General features: G+C 34.8%; 1 protein-coding gene across 1 annotated transcript in view; it reads left to right on the top strand.

Moving 5' to 3' along the window:
• Positions 1 to 552: 552 nt before the first annotated feature.
• SEC63 (SEC63 protein translocation regulator) overlaps positions 553 to 24,988 on the top strand; it is a 59,070-nt gene continuing 34,634 nt past the window's right edge. The window contains exons 1-11 of the mRNA XM_077779984.1: positions 553 to 668; positions 5,721 to 5,835; positions 7,339 to 7,451; positions 14,690 to 14,751; positions 15,353 to 15,411; positions 17,638 to 17,688; positions 18,685 to 18,793; positions 21,489 to 21,583; positions 21,686 to 21,818; positions 23,455 to 23,547; positions 24,336 to 24,490. Of these exons, the coding sequence (XP_077636110.1) occupies positions 613 to 668; positions 5,721 to 5,835; positions 7,339 to 7,451; positions 14,690 to 14,751; positions 15,353 to 15,411; positions 17,638 to 17,688; positions 18,685 to 18,793; positions 21,489 to 21,583; positions 21,686 to 21,818; positions 23,455 to 23,547; positions 24,336 to 24,490 (1,041 nt within the window). The 5' untranslated portion in view covers positions 553 to 612. The remainder of the gene's footprint in view (positions 669 to 5,720; positions 5,836 to 7,338; positions 7,452 to 14,689; positions 14,752 to 15,352; positions 15,412 to 17,637; positions 17,689 to 18,684; positions 18,794 to 21,488; positions 21,584 to 21,685; positions 21,819 to 23,454; positions 23,548 to 24,335; positions 24,491 to 24,988) is intronic.

The following is a 24,988-nucleotide window of genomic DNA, read 5'->3' as shown; positions in this document are numbered from 1 at the left end:
GGCTTGGTTTAATTCCTTTTTCATTGAATCGCAGATTTTTTTCTGAGGACTAAAATAATGCCTTTTATAACTCTTATATGAACATATTTAACTTCTTATGGGTTTGGGTGACTTTTAATTTAACATAATTATTTTCATGATTGAATAATACCATTTCTGCTTAGCTTCCTTAATAAGCTGCATGTTTCAACTGCTTTATACTTTTGGTACCTACTATAGCAGAAGGGAAAGAAAGAGAGCATTTCTCAGAAATTACTGATTACGTGACTAAGTGTTTTGGATTCAAGTCAGTTTTTTATATTTTTCGATTAGAAGTTATTTAAGTCTCACATGAAAGTGGTTGCCTTGTAGTTGAACAAAATTTTCCAGATAGATCATTTGTTCGGAGTGGCAGAAAAATTAACCTATTTTGTGACTTTTTCTTAAAGGTTATTTGAGTGGGTAATACTTTGGTGTTCCAACAAAATTTTAGCATGGCAATGAAGGTTAGTATGTTATTAACTGGTTTTGCCTTCACTGTGAAAAATGCTTTTTAACTGATCACCTTATTTATTTATTGTTTTAACAGAGCAAATTCGATTAAAGAATATCAGAAAAGTATATGGAAGATGTATGTGGTATCGTTTACGGTTATTAAAACCCCAGCCAAATATTATTCCTACTGTGAAGTAAGTAATTGGTTTCAGTTTAAAAAAATACTGCTTATTCTTTGGTAGGTATCATATAAAATATGGATATGATGATGAATAAGACATGTTTAAAGAAATTGTAGCCTTAGTAGGGGTAAGATATGAATTTGAGAGTTGTCTGAACAGAATGATTTAGGAGAGAGAATGTACTCTTTGTTAATGTTTATTTACTTTTGAGAGACAGAGCATGAGCAGGGGAGGGGCAGAGAGAAAGAGGCAGACACAGAATCTAAAAGAGGCTCCAGGCTCTGAGCTGTCAGCACACAACCCGATGCGGGGCTCAAACCCATGAACTGTGAGATCGTGACCTGAGCCGAAGTCGGCTTAACTGAGCTACCCAGGTGCCCTGAGAATGTACTTCTGACTTGAGGGAGGATGGGAGAAAGGGAAGTCAGATCTTGAAGGAAGACCTTGTGCCTCTTGCCAGGATTTGAATTTTGCCTTGAAGACTATGGGGAATCTTTAAAAGATTATCAAAAACAGGGAGGCGACATGATCACGTTTGCATTTCATATGTGATAATTAGGGTTTATTGAGCACATACTGTATGCCAGATGCTGTGCTAAGGCTTTATGTGTTAATTTCCTAATTTTATTATTATTAACTTTAAAGTAGATGTTTTTGTTGTTTTCTTAGATGAAGAACCTGATGAGACTAAGAAGAGGTAACTTTACCAAGGTCCTGGAGCTAGAAGTGGTGGAGCAGGGACCTAGTCACCTTTTATTTTGTACACCAATCTGATTAAACAGGCCATTAGAATGTTTAATTAGAGCAGGCTTGTTTGATTTTGTGAGGCTATGGGATCTGGGGTCTGCTGGTTTAGAGCCTAGACTTTGGACCTTTACCCTGAGTGGTCAGTTTTGAGGTAGTAGATGAATCTGATAGATGATGAATGACTTGCCATTATCGGAGGACTGTATCTTGTGAATTACTTATATCTGTTTATCCAGTAGATAGGAGGGGAAGAACTAGCAGAGGAAATTAGTAAAAGTAGAACCATGTATTTTTTGATTTTGGTTTAAATGATGATAATTTTCAACATACCGAACTTCAGGGATTTTATTTATTTATTTATTTATTTATTTATTTTTACAAATAGTTTATTGTCAAATTAGTTTCCACATAACAGTGCTCATCCCCACAAGTGTCCTCCTCCATGCCCATCCCCCCCTCCCCCCCACATCAGTCAGTCCTCAGTTTTTGTCAGCATTCAAGAGTCTCTCATGGTTTGCCTCTCTCCCTTTGAACTTCAGGGATTTTAAATAGTTTTTCTTTGTAAGGTTTGACTTTCCCTGGTTTAGTTCCTTTACAGAGGAAGGGAAATCTTGGCTTTGGTGTTAAGAGCTCTTCAGTGATGTAAAACTAAACCGCAAAGTTAGCATTTACAAGAGTAGTTTTATGTTCACTGTTGACTCTTTGCTTTTGCTTCTCATAAAGTTTTATGAGGCAGCAAGGCGAATATTTTTGGTCTCCCACTCTCTTCTTTTTTGGGCTTTGGTCCATACTTTGTTAGTATCTGAACCTCAGTTTTCAAGGAAAAAGCCCAACTGTGTGAAGTTCTCTTCAGTGATTAGTAAACTGATTTACTTAAATGGAAGTACGGATTAAAGGATGTTTATATAAGGAAGAATTAAATAGATAACTGGTAACAATTTAGATAAGGTCAGAAACCATCAAAACCTTTTTGCTACATAACTTTAAAGCATTCTTTCAAAATTATGCAGTCATTGTATAGTGTTCTAACTTCCGGAAGTTGGTTCCAAAATGACTTTTAAAATATGCTTAAAGAAAAAGCACAAGACGTCACAAGTTGATCACTGACCCTATATGTAGGGGAAAATGCTTATCTTTTCACAGGCTATGTTTATAAAATTTGGGTGTGGATCATGATGACATCCATTATGTTTCCACCTTTGCTTTGGCCTTTAGGAAATTAGAGCATAGTTTTATTGGTTGTTATAGGTTTCATCAGCCTGAGAGATTCTGTTATGAGCCTGTCTTCTTTTCCCTTTATATTTTGTCTCAGAGAGCCAGGTGCTACATGTAAAGCTATCATGGGGTATACATATCCTCGGTGTTTTGTGTCATTTTCCTTCTGTCCTTGCTTTTAAATCTTTGTTTTGGTTTTTAGTGGTTTTAATTTTACTTTTTATCCTTGTTTTCTGAGCTTTCGTAGTTGGCAGAACAAGATGTGGAATTACTAACTTGTGTGGGAATGAAGTAGGTTTTCAAGTGTTCTTTAGCCAATTGAGGGTATGGCAGACTTTGGGTTTAAAGTAAAAATTACTATTTAGTGGTACTTGCGTGGCTAAGTTAGTAGTGTCCAACTTCAGCTCAGGTCATGATCTCACGGTTCATGAGTTTGAGCCTGGCATTGGGCTCCCTGCTGTCAATGCAGAGTCCACTTCAGATCCTCTGTCCCCCTGTCTGCCCCTCCCCTGCTCACACTCTGTCTCAGAAATGAATAAACATTTATTTTTTAAAAATTGCTATTTAAATTATTTTCATTATTCATTAAATAAGTAATTATTGTGCCTATTGTGTATGTATCAGGTATGATACCAAGAGCTGATATATTGTGATTAACAAATAGATGTGGTTCAAGAACTTAAAAGTTGTGAGAAGTACAAGTAAACAGGTAATGGTAATAATAAGGGCTGTGAGAGAGGTAAGAGCAGAGGAAGGGCTCTCAACTCTGGCCTAGACAGAGAAGGCTTCTCTGAGTGAGGTCAGAGCTGAGATTTGGGTCAGAGATACTAAGAACAGCTAACAGGAACTGATTGTTTACTATCAGTGAGGCACCTTCTAGGTGTCTTAACATACCTAATCTCATTTAATTATTAAACCCACCCTAAAAATTGGAAACTGAAGTGTAAAGGAGAAAGCAACTAACTTTCCAAGATCTCTAAATTCATAAGTAGTGAAGTTGGGATTTGACCTCAGGTAGTTTTGTTCCAGAGCCTGTGTTCTTAATTACCTCTCCCTACATAGCTAGGTAAGAGTGAATGTTCCAGTTATGGCACCCTCTTTGTCTTTGAGCATTTAGGTAGTATGGAAAGTCCTTTGCAGTACTATATTTTGCCCTTAATAAGAATTAGAACATTATTTTGGCCAAGTGGAAAGAAATTTGCATTTGAATGCCATCTGCGATTAAGCTGCACTGGGATTAGTCAAAACTGAGTGAGATCCTGTCTACTGCTCAAGGAGCTTGCAGTGAGTTAGAGGAGCAGAGACTTGGTTTCTGCTTCTTTGTGACTGTTTCCTCATTGATCACCTTGGCAAAGATAAGGATTGCTTTGAGGTATGAGTCTGGAAGGATGTGTAGAGTTTGGAAAGGCACAGATGGAGAATGGGAATTCTAGGTAGAAAGATTCAAGAGCAAAAGCATGATGGTGGGGAAAGCTTAGGGAACTTGAGGAGATGGTGTGTTTTGAAAAATACGGGTGATAAAGGTCATTAGGTAGGTTGGAAGTTGATCCTAGAGGCTCATTCCAAATAAACATATTTAAGCTAGATTTCTACCAAGTGAACTTAAACACGTGGAATGTTTTCTGTCTTTGAAAACTGGTCACTCCAATTTTGTTTAATTAGGTTTCCTGTGGTTCATTTTGTGTGTTTAACAGTTCTACTCAGCGTAACAAATTGATATAAAGGATATAAAAAAAAACTTTTATTCAGTTTCACCACTTAAAGATAGCCATTATTAAGATGATTTACCTTCTATATTTTTATTTATAATAAACTTTTATCTGTAAAATAGCATTATATTATACATATATCTTCGAAAGTTGTTTTTTTTTAATTAAAAGTTTTTTAAGTTTATTTATTTTGAGAGAGACAGAGACAGTGTGAGTTGAGGAGGGGCAGAGATAGAGGAGAGAGAATCCCAAGTAGACTCTACACTGTCAGCACAGAGCCTGACGTGGGACTTGAACCCACAAAACCACGAGACTTACCTGAGCCGAAACCAAGAGCTTATGCTTAACTGACTGAGCCACTCAGGAGTCCCTCTTTTTAAAATTTAACAACAGATAATCTTCCACAGCAAATACCGTCTTTATTGGCTAAATGACATTTCACTTTTATGAATATACTGTTAATTTATTTGTCTACTATGTTGATGGACATCTGTGTGTTTTCTGCTGTTATATCTGTGGCCAGATTTTTATACTTTGTATACTTAATTCTAGTTTATTTCCTTCTAAATTTCTTGGAGTAGATGGTTAAAGGGTATGTACTTTAGGGTTTTTGATACCTTATTGCCAGATATTCCTTCAGAGTATGGAGTGTATGGGTGTTCCTTTTTTCTTTAGCCTCTCCAACACTAATACCAGTCTTTTAAATATTTGTACTAAATAAAACATTTTGCAGAGGAGGAATTAGTTTTTTTTCAAACCATATATTCCTTTATATCCTTTTTTAACCTATTATGTACACCTTTCTATATCTGTATTGGCTAATTATTTGGTTGTATCTTGGTTTATTTAGTCTCCTATAAATGATTTATTTAATTACTTCCATATAAATGGACATTTAGTTTGTTTCTAAAGTTTTACTGTTATAAACAGTGCTATTCATCATTGCATAATTGACCCATTTTTTTTTTTTGTAGTTTATCATAGTAAAAGTGTAATTGCAAGGGTAAGAGCAGCTCTTTTTTTTACATTACATGGTTTACTGAGTACTTAGTATTGATATATTTTGGTCTAATGTAATGAGACCAATAAGTTAGTAAGTTGAATTAAGTTCTATACATAAAATTCTGCAAATAGTAATTGAGGGAATATCACATGCAAGATTCTAGATGTAAGGCTATACTAGATTCTAGAGAATTCAGAGGTAAAAAAAAGACACTTTTTTCTGTAACAGGAGTTTACAACCCAGAGATTATAGACTTGAGTCCATAGCATAGTGATATAGGACACTTCACATTGTTTTATTGCCTTGATCTGCCATAACGTCTTACAGACTCTTAAAGGAAAACAATATAGATGTATGTATTTATACTTAATTTATCTTTTTCCTAAACAGGAAAATAGTTCTGCTTGCAGGATGGGCATTGTTCTTATTCCTTGCATACAAAGTTTCCAAAACAGACCGAGAATATCAAGAATACAATCCTTATGAAGTATTAAATTTGGATCCTGTAAGTAGTACTTTTATATAATGCACATTAGTTTATTGATATCACGAAAATACTGAATGTCTGTATCCTAAAAGAAAATGGATTGTGCCTAAAGGAATGAGGCTTTGGATATCTAATCTATTATTATTCTAATGTATGTATGTTTTTTAAGCTACAAATGTTGATTGCCATTCTAGTAAGGTTTCGTTTGTAATTGCTAAAATGTAAGAATATTTGAAGATGAGATGAGAAGTTAGTATATTTTTTAAAGACTTATGTAAGATTGGTTTAATGCAGAGTTAAAACCAGGAGGTTCATTTATGTTAGTTGGATGATAAAAACCTTATGACCCTTTGTTAGTTGACGCAAAGGCAGTGTGTTGTCTTTGTGTTACAAGGAGCTGGTTTCATTGTAACCTTGGATATCTGTGTTCTTTGGGTGACTTCTTGATTGAACCTGATGGATGGATCCCAGTAGAAAATTAGTCCTTTAGGTATATCAGTGGAAAGTTAGAACTGAAATGAATGCTAAAGATCCTCTGGCCTTTTTTCTCCAGTGGAAAAAACGAGGCCTGGAAAACTATGTCTTGCCTAGAGTCCTATAGCTTCTTAGTAGCCAAGCTGAATCTAGTGCTCTTTGTATTTTTCCCCCAAATCACTTTCTTTACTTCTAGTATTTGCTCAGTAGATGGTTTGATCCAGAGGTTCATATAATATAATATAAATGCAAAACATATCTTCTAGTTTTCTGGTTTGGAAAAGCAAAATTTGCTTTCAGATTAAAAGATTTGTGGGCAATTTAATGCCATAAAAATTAATATGAAAAATTTATTAATAGAAATTGAATCTGATTAGGAAACAGCTAAGGTAATGTTCTTAAGTGTTTATTTAATATTAAAGTATTGATAAGCAGATGAAACCACGTATTCTTCAGAGTATTTCTTAGAAGGAAAGTTAACCTTTGATTTGAGGGTTTCTTCAGACAGATTTAATTTACTGTGGTCATTCTTTGATATTTAAATGTTACTATCCTTTTATTTCAATGTGGCATTATGTGGTTTTACTCTTAAATCATTGGTGCCTAGCGTACTGCATGGCACATAGTAGGTGCTCAATAGAATAAATATATTGGACATAAGAAGTATATTTTTATTTAAAAAATACATGGGATGAAATTTAAGGGACAAGTATATAGGATGAAAGCATTTCCTTTTTCTGAAAATACTAAAAAAATTTTTTAAAATATTTTTTGAGAAAAAGAATGAGAGAACGTTTAGGAGAGGGGCAGAGAAGGAGACACTGAATTTGAAGCAGGCTCCAGACTCTGAGCTGTCTGCACAGAGCCTGATGTGGGGCTTGAAACCATGAACCACGAAGTCATGACCTGAGCCGAAGTTGGACCCTTAACCAACTGAGCCACCCAGTGGCCCCTCTGAAAATACTGAATAGTTAATATTTTAAGTTTAAAATGGGATGAATTTACAACATTGTGCTTACTTTTACTAAAACAAAGCTTTTCTTTTAGGGGGCAACAGTAGCAGAAATTAAGAAACAGTATCGTTTGCTGTCACTTAAATATCATCCAGATAAAGGAGGTGATGAAGTTATGTTCATGAGGATAGCAAAAGCTTATGCAGCGTAAGTATCATAGGACCCATTACACATTTTTAGAAGTGGTAAAGATTGTTCTTTATTTGAATGAAATAGTAAATTGTCAGGCACTTTTAAATGCTAAAAACCTCATATGTTGAATCTGTTATTTATGGAACTGCGTGACAGTCCTAAAGTGCTGATTTAACTAGAATTTTAAGTAAGTTAGAGTGGCTTTTGCCCTGTGAAGTTAGTTAAATTAAGTAGTAAGTTAATTAAGCTAATTTCTGCGTATCCTGATTAGAAGAGGATATGCTTACACCTGGTTTTCATTTCTAGGCTTTTGGTAAGCTAGATCTATTTCTCTTGTTTTGGAAATGTAGCTTGTCTCATTAAATTGTGTAAAGACTAGTTTAATTTTTGGGAAATAGGATAGAGTTTATAAAATTAGAGGTAGCTCTTCCTTGAGTGTTAATATTATGAGAGGTAACAGTTAGTTGGATTCTTCAGGACTCATAGGCATATTCCCATATAGCTCTTGTGTTGAATTATAGAGTAAAATATGGACAAGAGACAAGATATTGTCTGTTTTTAGAGAGCTCAGGGATGTATCATTTTGTAAGCTGATTTTAAAAATAGAAGTAATAGTATACTCAGATAAAATAGCAAACTGTGAATGAGGCATGTGAATTACAGAAGTTTGGGAAATATTCATTTTATGCTTAATGAAAGTATATTGACTGTGTCTCCTGTCCCCTCTTTTTTGTGAGTTGCATGTTATATATGTGAATATGATTCTGCAATAAAGCAATGCCATTAGGAGCTTCTGCAGTGTATACTACATTTTCTATAGAGCAGACGTCCTGCAGATTACAGTCTTTCAGTTGGTGTCTCCCTCTTTTTTTTATTTTGTCTCCTCCAGCCATTTACTCTTACTGCACAAGTGTTTCAGTGCCTTAGTTGCTGTTTTCAGGTAATTTAAGAAGAATTAAAGATACCCAGAGGAAGTCAGATAGCTAAGATTATTTAGTGAGTAGTTTTAATTTTAGATTAAGTTTAGTTTTCAGGTCTTGTAACATTTTTTTTTAAAGTTTATTTCTTTATTTTGAGAGAGAGAGAGCTGGGGAGGGGCACAGAGAGAGCGGGAGAGAGAGAAAAGCCCAAGCAGGCTCTGAACTATCAGCACAGAGCCCAGTGTGGGGCTCGAACTCACAACCGTGAGATCATGACATGAGCCAGAATTAAGTTGGATGATTAACTGAGCCACCCAGGTGCCCCAGGTATTATAACATTTTTAAGTTCATGATTTTGTCCTCAGGTTACTGGAAATCTGACTTTATGATGTATGGTCACTATTCTGAAAAAGTACAGAAGAATAATATATGGCCTTTGGTTTTAACTCAGTTACATGATAAAGATATAGGATGTTTTGTATGTAAAATGTCTTAAATAGTTGATGGTCCATTGCGCAAATGATGTAAAATGATTATGCGACCCAGAACTTTGAGATCTTGTAGCTTGTATAAGTATAAATGGGTTAGATAAAAGTACATTTTACTAAATACAAGTTCTGAGTGATTGAAGTTCCCATTTTATGCAAAGCTGTAGCAACCCAAGTATAACTCAGGCAGCAGTCTTTGATCTGCAAAGTTTTTTAGAATTTGCTTTGGTTATTCAGGAGATTTTCTTTTCCCTTATGTGTCCATTATATTCATAGGCTGGTTGATTCCTGTTTCTTCACACCAGTTTCTAACTTAAAGGAAAGGAGGTCTGGTTATTTTTGAGGAGTTAGACTGACTATTGAATTTTCTGGTTCATAGTTTCTGGTTTTTTTCCTGGTTATAGTTGAGATTTGGTTTTTGGGTGTAAAACCTGTTTTTAAGCTACTTTATAGCAAGTGGACAACATAAATGTTACTTTATTTATTTTAAAGGACCATTTTTTTAAGTTAATTTATTTTTGAGAGAGAGAGACAGAGCATGAGCAGGGGAGGGCCAGAGAGAGAGGGAGACACAGAATCAGAAGCAGGCTCTAGGCTCCGAGCTGCCAGCACAGAGCCCAACACAGGGTTCTAACCCATGAACCATGAGATTATGAGCTGAGCTGAAGTTGGATGCTCAACTGACTAAACCACCCACACACCCCTAGAGGTTACTTTAAAACTATTTTAATTTTTAAAAACGTGTTTTCATGTGTTCCTATGTATGAATATGTAATTTAGCTTTACATAGTCAACTTAGGGTCATTCACCTATAATTTATTGAAAGCGTTCTCTAGATTAGGATGTATAATCTGGGGTCCCTGAAACTCTACAGAATATATGTGTATTTGTAACTGCATTTTTCTAAGGCAGAAGGGTTATAGATCTTACCAGATTCATAATAGAATCTATGACACAACCTCACACCTCCAAAGTTAAGGGATATAATCATGTTTAGGAAACCTTATACTCCCTGAATTTTTGAAAATTACGTTAATATCATTGGTTTTGTTTAAGCACGTTATATATGACATATTAAGTTTACATAACTTTTACGTGCTTTAAGTCTTAGAAATGGTATTCTACTGAAGCACTAATAAGTAGCCAAAAATTAGTTGCTTTCTAACAGTTTTTACAAATTTGATGATTCCTTTAATTTGAATATCGAACTTGGTGCCTGTCTCACACCAGTTGTACATCGCAGCGTAATGAATGAGTTAATCAGCTGTGTGTACAGTTTGAAAAAATCAAGTGCTTCTATGATGTGAGCTTTGCTTTATTTTGTGAAATCTGAGAGCATTATATAGAGAACAGAGCAGTTTATTAGGTTGTCATCATCAGAAAGGTAGAGGGGACAGACAGTTATTTTTGGGAAAAAAAAATCTAGTTAGAAGACTGAATAGCTGAAGCCCTAGTGAGTGGACACTTGTACAGGGAAACCAGGGCAAAATTTAAAAAAAAAATTTTTTTTCATGTTTTATTTATTTCTGAGAGAGAGAGACAGGGTGAGCAGGGGAGGGTCAGAGAGAGAGGGAAACACAGAATCTGAAACAGGCTCCAGGCTCTGAGCTAGCTGTCAGCACAGAGCCCGATGCAGGGCTGGAACCCACGAACTGTGAGATCATGACCTGAGCCAAAGTCGGACGCTTCACTGACTGAGCCACCAAGGAGCCCCCAAAATTTTTTGAGAGACATCCCTCCCTCGGCAAAAAAGAAGCACCATATGCACCCCTCCTTAGGAACTTGCAGTCTCTGTAGTGCTTTTTGTTGACTTCTTTTATTTTACTCTGGCCTTGGTCAGCTAGTGTAAATGGAGTTAAAGAGGGACTGAAGGTGTCAACATACTTGTTTTCATTAATGACCAGATTGATAAGTTTAAAAATATTTGCAATCCCTGATGAACATGGAAGCAAAAATTCTCAACAAGGTATTACCAAATCACATTCAACAATACATTAAAAAGGATCATTCACTACAATCAAGGAGAATTTATTCTGGTGCAAGAATGGCTCAGTATTTGCAAAATCAGCCAGTATGATACACCACATTAACAGAATGAAAAATAAAAATCAGATGATTATTTCTATAATAATAATAGATGCAGAAAAAGTATTTCACAAAATTCATATGTTTATGATAAAACTCTCAATAAAGTAGATTTAGAAGGAACATACCTCAACATAATAGAAGCTATATATGAAAAACCCACAGCTAACATCATACTCAGGTGGAAAACTAAGCAGGAATAAGATTAGGATGTCCTCTCTCACCATGTTTATTCAACACAGTACTAGAACTGCTAGCCACAGCAGTCAGACAAGAAAAAGAAGAAAAAGACCTCCATGCTGGTAAGGAAGAAGTTAAATTGTCATCATTTGTAGATGGCATGATACTCTACATAGAAAACCCTAGAGGCGCTTGGGTGGCTCAGTGGGTTAAGTGTCTTGACTTTGGCTCAGGTCATGATCTCGCCATTCCCAAGTTTGAGCCACACGTTGGGCTCTGTGCTGACAGCTCAGAGCCTGGAGCCTGCTTTGGATTCTGAGTCTCCCTCTTTTTTTCTCTGCCCTTTCCCAACTTGCACTCTCTTCTTTCTCTCTTTCTCAAAAATAAACGTTTAAAAAAATAAAAAAAGAAAGAAAACCCTAAAGATCTCCAAAAAACTATTAAAAGTAATAAATGAATTCAGTAAAGTTGCAGGATACAAAATTAATACCTAGAAGTAGGTTGCATTTTTACTCACTAATAGTGAAGTAGCAGAAAGAGAATTTAAGAAAAACAGTTCCATTTACAATTGTATTAAAAAGAGTAAAATATTTGGAAATAAACTTAAGGAGGTGAAAAATCTATACTCTGAATTCTATAAAATACTGATGAAAGAAATTAAAGATGACACATCCAAATGGAAAGATATTTTATGCTCATGGGTTAGAACAATTAATATTGTTAAAATGTCTGTAACAAGTGTCTGCAGATTCCATGCAGTCCCTATCAAAATACCAACAGCATTTTTCACAGAACTAGAACAAATAATTCTAAAATTTGTATGGAGCCACAAAAGACCCTGAATAGCCAAAGCAATCTTGAGAAAGAACAAAGCAGATATAATTCCAGATTTCAAGATATATATACTACAGAGCTGTAGTAATCAAACTGTATAGGAGTGGCACAAAAATAGAAACACAGATTATTGGAACAAAATAGCCCAAAAATAAACCTGCATTTATATGGTCATTTAATCTATGACGAAGGAGGCAAGACTGGGGAGGGGCAGTCTTTTCAGTAAATGGTGCTGGGAAGACTAGACAGTTACATGAGAAAGAATGGAACTGGACCACTTTCTTACTTCATACACAAAAATAAACCAAAATAGATTAAGACCTAATTATGAGATCTGAAACCATAAAACACCTAGAAGAATATAGGCAGTAATTTCTTAGACATCCACCATAGCAGCCTTTTTCTAGATAAAGATCATAAGGCAGGGGTACCTGGTTGGCTCAGTCAGAGCATTTACTCTTGATCTCAAGGTCGTACCCCCACATTGGACATGGAGTCTACTTAGAAAAAAGTAATATTAAAATCATAAGACAAGGGAAACAAGTGAAAATGAACTTTTGGGACTACAAAATAAAAAGATTTTGCACAGCAGAGGAAACCAACAAAAAGGCACCTTCTTGAATGAGAGAAGATATTTACAAATAGCATCTTCAGTAAGGGGTTAATATCTGAAATATGTAAAGAACTTATGCAACTCCACACCAAAAAACCCAACAATATGATTTTTAAAAATGGGCAGAGGACCTTAATAGATATTTTCCTAAAGAATATATATAGATGATCAACTGACACATGAAAATATGCTCAGCTGCACTAATCACTAGGGAAATGCAATCATAACCACAATGAGGTATCTCCTTAAACCTGTCAAAATGGCTAAAATCAAAAGGACAAGAAATAACAAATTATTGGCGAGGATGTAGAGAAAAAGAAATCCTCGTGCACTGTTGGTGGGATGTTAATTGGTATAGACGCTACAGAAGCCATTATGGAGCATTTTCAAAAAAGTAAAAATAGGGGTGTCTGGGTGGCTCATTTGGTTAAGTGTTGACTTTGGCTCAGGTCAAGATCTCACCACTTGTGGGCTTGAGCCCCGCATCGGGCTCTGTGCTGACAGCTCAGAGCCTGGAGCCTGCTTCGGATTCTGTGTCTCCCTCTCTCTCTGCCCCTCCCCCACTCGCACTCTATCTCCCTCTCTCAAAAATGAATAAATGTTAAAAAAAAAATTTTTTTTTTAAAGTAAAAATAGAAATACCATATGAACCCATAATTCCATTACTGGGTTTTTACCCATAGGGTACAAAGACATTCATTCAAAAAAGATACATACACTCCTGTGTTTATTGCAATATTATTTACAAGAGCTGAGGTATGGAAGCAGCCCAACTGTCCATTGATACCTGAATGGATGGATGAAGATGTGGTATCTATTTATACAATGAAATATTATGATGCAGCCGTAAAAAGGGATGTGATTTTTGCCGTTTGTGACAACATGGTTGGACCTAGAGGGTATTATGCTAAGTGAAATAAGGCAGAGAAAGATAGGATGTGATTTCACTTATATGTGAGACTTAAAAAACAAAGGAATAACCAAAAAGCAGAAACAGACCCATTAATATAGAGAACAAACAGGTTGCCAGAGGGGAATGGGATGGGAAAATGGGCAAAATGGGTGAAGAGGAATGGGAGATACAGACTTACAGTTATAGAAAGAATAAGTCATGGGAATAAAAGGTACAATGTAGAGAATATAGTCAATGTTATTATAGCATTGTGTAGTGACAGATGGTAGCTATGCTTGTGGTGAGCATAGCATAACATAAACCTGTCAAATAGCTATCTTGTATACCTGAAACTAATGTAACATCGTGTGTCAACTATACTTCAACTTAAAAAAATAAAAATAGGGGGGCACCTGGCTGGCTCATTTGGTAGAACATGCAACTCTTGATCTCAGGGTTATGGGTCCAAGCCCTAGGTTGGGTATAGAGCTTACCTAAAAAAAATAATAATGAAAAACAGAAATTACGGTTTAGGTGAAAAAAATTGAAATCATTGAAAATTATTGCTATTTTTTAAAGGTACTTCTGCATTCTCTAATTGTGGAGCTTTGTTGAATAGAAAACTACATTGTATCCTATGTGCATATGTTCTGGGAAATAGAAATATGGTTAAAATTAGATTAGGACATAAACATAATCTTTTGCCACTTCAAAAATGCCTTTCTTATGATCTTACTAGTCATTTTTGTGTGTGTGTGCCTTGTTTCCTTAACTACGTAAAGTTTTTGAAAGAATTGAAATTTTCTTTCAGTGTTTTTTTTTTAACATCTATTTTGGGATCTGAAATAGAACCACTCTCATTCTGTGCCTTGAGCCACTGCCCAGGTCGAGGGTTATATTTCTCTTTAGGTGTTTAAAGAAATCACTCTAGGGGCACCTGGGTTGACTTAAGTGTCTGACATTTCTTAGAAAATGTGTAAAGTTTTATCTCCCACCTTGAACAGGCAAAACTTCAGAACCCATCGGCCAACCAGGAATTTCTCTAAAGGCTCAATAGTTGGCATTTTCTTTAATGTAGAATTCCTTGCTATCTTTTTTTTTCTGTTTTCAGAGAGGCTTTTCTTGATTTTCTGAAATTAATATCTATGAGAAATGAGTTGGTTGGCTAATAGAGTTTGTGTATGTGAGTACTTTTCAGATGTGGTTTTTCTAAGTTTGCAATTTTGTTCTTTTGATGCTAGTTTAACTGATGAAGAGTCCCGGAAAAACTGGGAAGAATTTGGAAATCCAGATGGCCCCCAAGGTGTGGTAAATAATAATTAAAAATTACTAGTGATATAGTATATGTGTGGGTGTGTGTTTGTGTGCTTAAGTGAAAATATTAATAGATTGAAAGGAATATTTTGATTCTTAGTTTGTGAATAGGAAAATTATAACCTCAAGGAGTTAAATAGATATGTAAATTGGGTTCCCTTTAGCTAATTTTTACTGTATTTTTCTTTCTAGCAGCCAGTTTGAAAGATAAGAGTTTAGATTGTTCTGATGAGAAGAGTAATCATTGTCATTATTCATCATTTCCAAGTAGTAGTTGATAAAAGTTGGATGAAAACAATCTGTTTATCTTTATTGACTTTAAACATTTTCTTATGTATTCATAGTGTCTACATAACTCAGGATATATAAAAGAATTTACATTTACTAAGAGGGAATTCATATACTTTGGTTGAGTCCCCCTGTCACCCCTTATGGAAAAATCCATTAACTTTTATGTAATGGGAACACACATAATATAATCTTTCTGAAAGGTTTTATTTGGGGTGGGGAGGGGCTGAGGTACAGAATTTTGAAATATATATAAATAAAATTGGAAGTGGAGGTTCTTCAGAAATACTCTTCTATTTTAGCCACAAGCTTTGGAATTGCCCTGCCAGCTTGGATAGTGGACCAGAAAAACTCAATTTTGGTGAGTACATGTAAATAAGACACATTATAATATGCTAGATATATCTTAGTAATATAGAGAGCTACATCAAAATATTGTTATGTTGTCTTTAATTTTCTTTTCCAATTTGAAGTATTTTTTAATATCATTTATTGTGAAGTTGGTTTGCAAGTAACTAACACCCAATACTCATCCCAACAAGTGCCCTCCTCCATGCCCATCACCCATTTTCTCCTCTCTCCCACCCCCATCAACCCTCAGTTTGTTCTCAGTATTTAAGACTCTCTTATGGTTTGCCTCCCTCCCTCTCCTTAAATATTTTTTCCCCTTCCCCTCCTCTACGGTCCTCTGTTAAGTTTCTCCTGTTCCACATATGAGTGGAAACATGGTATCTGTATTTCTCTTCCTGACTTATTTCACTTTGCATAATACCCTAGAGTTCCATCCACATTGCTGCAAATGGCCAGATTTCATTCTTTCTCATTGCCATGTAGTATTCTATTGTATAGATAAACCACATCTTCTTGATCCATTCATCAGTTGATGGACATTTAGGCTCTTTCCATGATTTGGCTATTGTTGAGAGTGCTGCTATGAACATTGGGGTACATGTGTGCCTATGCATTAGCACTCCTGTATCCCTTGGGTAAATTCCAGGCGTGCAGTTGCTGGGTCATAGGGGAGTTCTAATGTTAATTTTTTGAGGAACCTCCACACTGTTTTCCAGAGCGACTGTACCAGTTTACGTTCCCACCAACAGTGTAGGAGGGTGCCTGTTTCTCCACATCCTTGCCATATGCTGTCTTTAATTTAACTGTATTTTGAAAACTGTTTTTACGCAATAGAGAAAAGAATTGGTTCCCATTATTAGATTGTTGTTTGGGGCAGTGTGGATTTTTTTTTTTTTTTTTTTTTTTTTTTTTTTTTGTGCTTGTTTTTCTTAAGAGGAAGAGCAGTATGTTCTAAATATGTTTTAAAACCTTAAAGTGGTGATTCCTTTTCTTTTGGAGGTAGTTTCAGGTTGGTTTGGGGAACTGTGGTTTTATATGGTATCTGTCCTAAGTAGTGCTCAAAATTTAAATTATCCTTCATTTCACATTTCACCCAGGCTAAATGAATGTTAGTATATGTTAAATTAATGATGTATATTCCATATGGTGCTTAGGGAGGCAGTAGGGTATCAGACTTTTGATAGATGCTACAACTCTGAAACATCAGGAATTATCTTAACTTACTGTTCAGGAATAGATGTTCCTTATTTCACATTTATTAAAAATGATTAAGAGCTATCTTTGAAGCAATAAAAATCAAAATTCGTATAGTCTGTAATTTGTTTTGAAAATGACTATTTAATGTTATTTTATGGCTGACAAATGTTTGTTATCTTCAGGGATATATGCTTTCTGTATGTAAGCGTGTCTGTCATGCTTAGGATAGCTGGGAATACTGGAAAAGAGGGAGATAGTTAGCTACCAGATTTGGAATCAAGCAATAGGAGAAAGATCTAAGACCAACAGACAGAAATTACTTGTAAACAGGATATTATGAAGTTGTTCCTTGATAAGGAACCAGGATTCTGTCATTTATTTCCAAGGCACTGCTTACTAATGTGTAGAGCTATTAAGTATCTGACTGGGAGGAAAATATAATTTATAAAGCTGTTTTGCTGGTATTATCTACAGAGCAAATTAAAAGGCAGTTTATTATAGTGGATAAAAGGCAGTTTATTACAGTGGATAAGAGCATGAGTTTTAGAGTTGAAATGCCTGGATTCTAATCCCGGCCCTACCACTTACTAGCTGTGGGACCTAGGACAAGTCCTGTAACCTGTGTGTGCTGCAGGTTTTCTGTTTGCAAGAGAAAAATAATAATGGTACTTTTCTCATAAGGTTTGAAAATAAAATAAGAATGAAATGAAATAATATATGAGGAGTACTTTTTTTTTGTTTTTAAGAGTTCATTTTTATTTTGAGAGATAGCAAACAGCGAGGGGGAAAGAGAGAGGCAGACAGAATCCCAAAAAGGCTATGTGCTGTCAGCACAGAGCCCGATGTAGGGCTCAAACTCAACAAAGTGTGAGGTCATGTTAGCTGAAATCAAGAGTCAAATGCTTAACCCACTGAGCAACCCGTGCTCCCTGAGGAGTGCTTTTGATAGTGCCTCCCCCATGTAAGCCTTAAAATAAGTCTTCATGGGTGTTTTTATAATTTACCTGTGAAAGCCATAATTTTCTTCTTTTAATTCTAGGTTTTACTTGTATATGGATTGGCATTCATGGTTATCCTTCCAGTTGTTGTGGTAAGTTCTGGCTCTTTTTATTACCTTTTTTTGGGAAGGGAATTGGTGACATGCTTTGGGGTAATTTTTATTAGAATATAATCCATTGATCCTTGAATTTTAAGAATCTTATATTCAACTATACTGTAAAGGTCTTCTAAAGGTGTATCATTTAAGTATGTTCAAGTATATTTCCTCCCAATACAAAAGTTACACATAAGTGAAATAATCCAGGTATATTTAGAGTTTGGAATATCTTCCTTTACTGCCTCCCTCAACTTCATTTCTTTTTTAGAGATAATCACTGCTAAGTTTGGTGTTCTCCCTTTCAGATATTTTTCTATGGATTATGTTTACATACACACTTTGAAAAAAATGTGATCTTTCTATTGTTCTGTCACATTTTTTGCATCCTGTGTTGGAGGTACAACATAGAGCAACCTCATTTTTAAAAACAGCTGCATAATATGTCAATATGGAAATACCATACAGTTCATGATGTTACTGTTACTTTTGTGATTGGTGGTTTTCCTTCTGATCTTACAGTTCCTCTGAGTCCCCATAGTGAGACTAATAATTAACCTGTCTTGCCTTCTTCATAGGTTTGTTGTGTGAGGATCCAGCTGTTTGGAGTCATGTGAATGAAAGTAGTGTATCAACTATAAATGGCTCCTGCACTCACTTATCAAATATTTATTGAATACATACTACGTGTCAGGAACCAGCTTGTTGCTTTTATAGTGATGGGTTGTTTCATTTCTGTTTTGTGTTCAGTTTCTAGGTGAAACTTAAATGTTTTAATCATATAATGTAGTGAGGTAGGTTGGTGTTTAGGTGTTGGGCAATTTAAATACTTGCTAAAATATTTGAAATATGTAACAAAGACATTTGCTCTAAAGCTCGAGTATTGTTATTGGTTTTATGAACGTTTAGGAAATTTGACTATAACATTCTGCACTAAATTTAATATTTATTGTGGTTTTGTTGCTTTATCATTTGATTTTATTTACATTTTAGGGCTCTTGGTGGTATCGCTCAATACGGTATAGTGGAGACCAGATTCTAATACGCACAACACAGATTTATACATATTTTGTTTATAAAACCCGAAATATGGATATGAAACGTAAGTAAATTTAAGTAACTGTGATATTAGATTATTTTCTGAGTCATTTATGTGGAGTTAATACATACTCAACTGTAAAGCTTTCATTTCATAGTTTTATACTCAGTTCATGTAACTAAAGCTGGAGGAGAGTGACTAGTTCCTTTATCACATGTATTTTTGTTATTCCCATTTACTCAGCTATACATATATTTTTTTCTCCCAGAAATTTTATGGTAAAGCTTCATGTGGGTAAACTTTGTGATAATACTAGCTAGTATTTCTTGAGTATTTGTGGTATGCCAGGTATTACTATGGATTATGTAGATTAACTCATTGAATCTTTCCTGTTTTTAAGCACATTGTATAGATGGGGAAACTGAGCTTAAGGATACAGTAAGTGGTAGAGTCAGGATCGAACTCAAGCAGTCTGGTTCCTAAGTCTTAAATCAGTACATTATACTGTATTAATATCAGTAAAATAAGTTGAGGTCTTGCGTGTGTTGAAAGAAAACTGCCAGAATATTTCATTCCCAGAGTCTTATTTCAGAATTTCTTTCTGAAAAAAAAAATTCCATTTAAAATACTTTCTTTGATTCCATAAAGCTAACATTTAAAATTTTATCCTTGAAATAGATAGTGTTGCCTNGAAGGGAAGAGATGATACATGTTTTAAATTATGTCTTACTGGAGAATACATTTTTGTTCCAAAACCTAAATGGACTTTTCTGTACTTTGGATTTGCCAAGTTAATTTTTTTGGTAATGAGAAAGCGACTCCTCAGGGTCATGTGACTGTGTGAACAAATTTTTTAATTTCTGAGGAATGAGTGAAGGTTACTCTCCATTATGCACACATGTCATTCTTCCTTATGTTGGATTGAAATATTAATATGGAAACTTAACCCCTTATGAAAATGTTTCATGTTTATAATGTGTTTTAATGTGTTTTTTGCATCAGTGAACTTGATTTCTGTTTTATTCCTGACGGTGGTACTTAGCCTTATTCAGTACTATCAGAAAAGCATTGTTTAGCTGGTGGGCTTGATTATATATTCTTCGTTACTTTAGTGTTGGTATCATTTATATAGTTGCTTAGGAATAGTTGTTTTCATGAAAACATTTGAGGGTAGTGATAGTGGTAGCTTACACATATTACTGTGCTTATTGTGTGTCAGGCACGTTGGGAGAAACTGAGGCCCATAGAGAGGTGAAGAATATTGTCCTAGGTCATTTAGTTAGTGAAAACTCCAGGGTCTATGCCCTTAAGCTGTATATTGTCCTGCTTTTTGTGGGCACATTGTATGTATTTTCTGCTGGAAGGTGAGATTGATGACTATAGCTGACTGTAGTGCCAGTCATTAAAGAGCTTGAATAGGGGCTCCTGGGTGACTCACAGTTGATAAGCATCTGACTCTTGATTTCAGCTCAGGTCATGATGTCATAGTTCTGCAACGGGCTCTGTGCTGACATTGTAGAGCCTGCTTGGGATTCTCTCTCTCTCTTTCTCTCTCTGTCTCTCTGTCTCTCTTCTCTCCCCTCTCCTGCTCCTCTCCTGCTTGTGCTTTCTCTCTCTCTCTCTCTCTCAAAATAAATAAACTTAAAAAATTATTTAAAAAATAAAGACCTTCTATAGACTAACAAGAGCAATGCTAATAGTGTATGTAGCTGCCCATCATGTGTATTTCAAAGAACACTTCCTGCAAACCCTCCAGGGTGATAAAAATTTCTGTATATTGTAGAGTATTTCAGGTTACTTAAGGTTCTGAGAAGTCACAAAGTAAAGAAACCTAAAGCTCTTTTTAACTCATTGTTTCTCAGTCTTGTTTAACCATAGTACCTTCTTTGTTCACATAATAGTTATTAACATCACATGGGATACTTAATAATTACTCTGTAGNTAGAGATCACCTGTAATAAAAGAATACTTAAATTAAAAAAAAATTAAAAAATAAAAAATAAAAAAATAATAAAAAAAGAAAAAAAAAGAAAGACAAATACCATATGATTTCACGCATATGGAATTTAAGAAAGAAATCAACAAGCAGAAAAAGACAAACAAACAAATAGATTCTTAAATACAAAGAACAAACTGGTGGTTGCCAGAGGAGAAGGGAGATAGGTGAGATAGATAAAGAGCATTAAGAAGTACGAACTTCTGATTATAAAATAAATAAGTCATGGAAATGAAAAGTACAGCATAGGGAATATAGTCAATAAGATTATAATTGCATTGTTTGGTGACAGATGGTGACTACACTTATCATGGTGAGCACTGGGTAATGTATAGAATTGTTGAATCATTATGTTGTACACCTGAAACTACTATAACACCATGTGTTAATTATACTTCAATTAAAAAATAATAAAATAAAAAGAGCAGTCAATAAGATAGTTAAAAAAAAAAGTTTCTGTGGAAAACAGAAGCTTAAGTCTAGAAACAGATGCTATTTGAAGTAATTTTAATGTGTTCAGTTCTGGGGCCCTTAATTTGATGTATGTTTCTATTCACTTGTGATAGGTAAAACTATACACATTTAAAAAAGTGAAATGTTTCCTTTTTATTGGAGGAATGAATACTTAGTAGTGAAGTTCAGATGATTTTTGGCTTTGTGCACAATTGGAAAACTGCCTCACTTTACAATAATAAAGTTTCCTAGGAGAGGAAATTAATAGATGAGCGAATTTATACCTTTATATTTCTTTTGTTTTCTTAGGTCTTATCATGGTTTTGGCTGGAGCTTCTGAATTTGATCCTCAGTATAATAAAGATGCCACAAGCAGACCAACAGATAATATTCTAATACCTCAGGTTAGACCTGTCTCCTAAATTCCTTGATATAAGCATTTAGGTATTAAAGTTAATGCTTTTAAGTATTTATATATTTTTTAACAATTATTTTATTTACTGTAGCTAATCAGAGAAATTGGCAGCATTAATTTAAAGAAGAATGAGCCTCCACTTACCTGCCCATATAGCCTGAAAGCCAGAGTTCTTTTACTGTCTCATCTTGCTAGAATGAAAATTCCTGAAACCCTTGAAGAAGGTATTTATGATTCTAATATCTGCAGGGTTTTGATGGTACAAAAGCAGTGGATTTAATTAGACCTCATGGTGCAATGTTTTTGTTGTTATTCTTTTTTGCTCAATCAAATAATTGCTCAAGGACCTTTTAAAAAGAAATCTTTATGCTACATAATTACTTCACAAATATTTTGAAGGTCTAAGTAAGTCGGATGTTTTGGCAAATGTTAAAATTTGGTATTTCAAGGTGAGAGAATACTCTGAAAAATGTTTAGTTAGTTTCAGATTATACAATAATTCCTAATGACTTTTTAAAAAAGATTTTGTAAGCTTTTTGGGGGAATTAAAAATGGATTTCACAATAACTATCTCAGTTAGCTCCACAACTACCACCACCACTTCTAGCTGTGGTTGCTGATAAAGTGTTTAATCTTTGTTTAAAGCTTCCTAAGTATTTGAAGTCACTTCTCTATTTAAAAGAGAAGCAGTGGGGCACCTGAGTGGCTCAGTTGGTTAAGCATCCAGCTTTGGCCCAGGTCATGCATGATCTTGCAGTTTGTGAGTTCGAGCCCTGGGTCAAGCTCTGTGCTGACAGCTCAGAGTGTAGCGCCTGCTTTGGATTCTGTGTCTCCCTCTCTCTCTGATCCTCCCCTGCTCATATTCTGTCTCTCTCTGTCTCAAAAATAAATAAACGTTAAAAAAATAAAAAAAAAAAGGAAATGAACAAACATAGATAGATGGATAGGTAGGTAGTAGGTAGATAGATAAAAGAGAAGCAGTGGATTGGGACAGTGGTGTTTCCAGGAATATCATGAATTTGTCATTTTTTTTCTTGTATTGTTTTATTTGAAGTTTAAAAAGAAAGTTATTATCCTTAGGGAATAAATGTTCTTTCTGAATGAAGCTAGTCCTCTGTCCTTTTTAAGCTAATAATATAATCAAATGCCTCTGAAAACAAGTCCAGTTGATGATCAGTGATTGGTGATAGGATACTTAAGATGGAATGAAGGATCCCTATTTAGGCATTGTTATTAGAGTTGCAAGTTAACTGGCAGTTCTCATGTTCCTGATGTTCTTTACGGATACAAAACTATCTCCCTTTTTGCCAATTATCTAAGAAATCGGGAACAGATTTTTTTTTTAGGTTGAGTACCAACCCCATTGGATGATCTTAATAGTTAACTATTATTAGGTGCAGTAAAAATGAGTCTGTCTCGTTCCTTTTCTTCCTCCTGTTCATCCTCCCCCTCCTCTTTCTGCATGGAATTGACATTCATTCTCAATCTTAGTCTTTGGACTTACTCATCGTTATAGAAACTTAGGTGTACAAGGAGAAAATTTTTAAGCTTCTTAAATATAGTAAGATTAAAATTAAGCTTAAGACTGTTCCCTCCAAAAAAGGGAGTTAACTTACAAAGCACAACACCATAATATTAAAAATTTGCCTTTGAAACATCAAATCTGAGCTAGAATTTGCTGACTGATTTTTGGCAGTGCTGCTAAGGAGAAACTTTTGTGTTTAACTTGCAAAATTCTTAGGTCATGTGAAATAGTTGTGAGATAACTTGGACTTAGTATTAGTCTTGGACTATAGATGATAAAGATGTGATAACTGTAAAAGTAGAATGATTCATTTCAGGTTTTCTTTTGTTTTGCAGATCAGCAATTTATGCTGAAAAAATGCCCTTCTCTACTTCAAGAAATGGTTAATGTAATCTGCCAACTAATAATAATGGCCCGGAGCCGTGAAGGTGAGGTGGAAATGTAATTAATTATGTTGTACTTTTTCTTGCAAGTATATGTAGATTATACTTCATAATTTTAAGATTTTGAGTACCTACAGTAATTCTGCCCATAGGTTGAGTCAGCTTTCCCACTTTTGTTTGTGGTTTTTCTTAATTCTTTCCTATGTTTTCCATTATGTAAAGTCTTTATCACAACTCATGTTTTTGAATTTAATTTATGGTTTTATTGTTTGTTGTCACTTATTGTTTGCACATATTTAATATACCTCTTCTTTCCTTTGAATATTTTTAGAGTTAGGTTATTCTGTATTTTAACAGTGAGTTTGAAATAATTCTTTAAGTGACGTAACAATGATTTATCTGACACGTAGTATTTTTCACATGAAGGGAAAGAAGAGTGAGGGAGAAGAAAAAGAATGAGGGAGTTTGTGGTCAGTAATGGAAAGGGAGACCCTTAAGAAAGGAGACAGTGTGGTTTGTTGTTATGGCTGAATGGCTGATGTCAGTTCTTGGCATGGTGTCTATATTTGATACCGGTAATTTGCTGTTTTTGGAGGTGATAGAAAGGATTTTTCTGTTAAATCAGTGCTTCTGGCTGGATAATGATTGTTGCATTTGGACAGATTTGTGTATTTTTGGTACCTTAAAATTTTTAAAGGAAAGTCAACACTATGATCTTAAAATACGAGGTGTTGAGGATAGTCACATGAATCTTGTTATTGTGATGACTTGTATACTCCTGAACGTATAAAAACTCCAGCCTTGTTTTTTCTTTTCCTCCTGTTCTTTCTAAGAAAGGGAGTTTCGTGCTCCAACTTTGGCATCCCTAGAAAACTGCATGAAGCTTTCCCAGATGGCTGTGCAGGGCCTTCAGCAGTTTAAGTCTCCCCTTCTGCAGCTGCCTCACATTGAAGAGGACAATCTTAGAAGGGTTTCAAATCATAAAAAGGTAATTCTCTGCCACTTTAAAATCAGTTTTAAGCAGTGTGTCATGTTACTTAAAAGTAACACAAAAAGTGTTCTAGAAGTTTTTACTATGAATTTCTTAGATTTAGAATGTCCTAAACACTCTAAAACTATCCCTGAAGTGGTTCTGTTAGCAATTTCTTGATTAGGTGGATGTTTTACAATCTTTTACCTATTGTAAGTTTTGTAATGTACTTTGGGGTTCAGTACATTTTAGCAGTTAGCACTTTATTCCTTATGTTATCAGAAATAAATAAACAAAGTAGAAGTGCAGTGTATGCTTTCCAGTCATTTAATGCCTGGCTTAGAGGTTGGGTGATGGTTTATTGGTTGAATAGGAACAAAAAAATTAAGCTTTCAAAAAATAAGTAGATGAAATAAAGAGGCTTCTTATTTAGAAAATGCAATCTGTAGTAAAGATCAACAGTGAATCTTAAGATGTAGCAAAAATATGTATAAATGAAAAAACTTGGAAATACAG

Source organism: Crocuta crocuta, unplaced genomic scaffold, assembly GCF_008692635.1.
Source record: "Crocuta crocuta isolate KB4526 unplaced genomic scaffold, BGI_CrCroc_1.0 scaffold147, whole genome shotgun sequence".
NCBI classification, from domain to species: Eukaryota; Metazoa; Chordata; class Mammalia; order Carnivora; family Hyaenidae; genus Crocuta; species Crocuta crocuta.
This window is presented reverse-complemented; position numbering and strand designations above follow the sequence as displayed.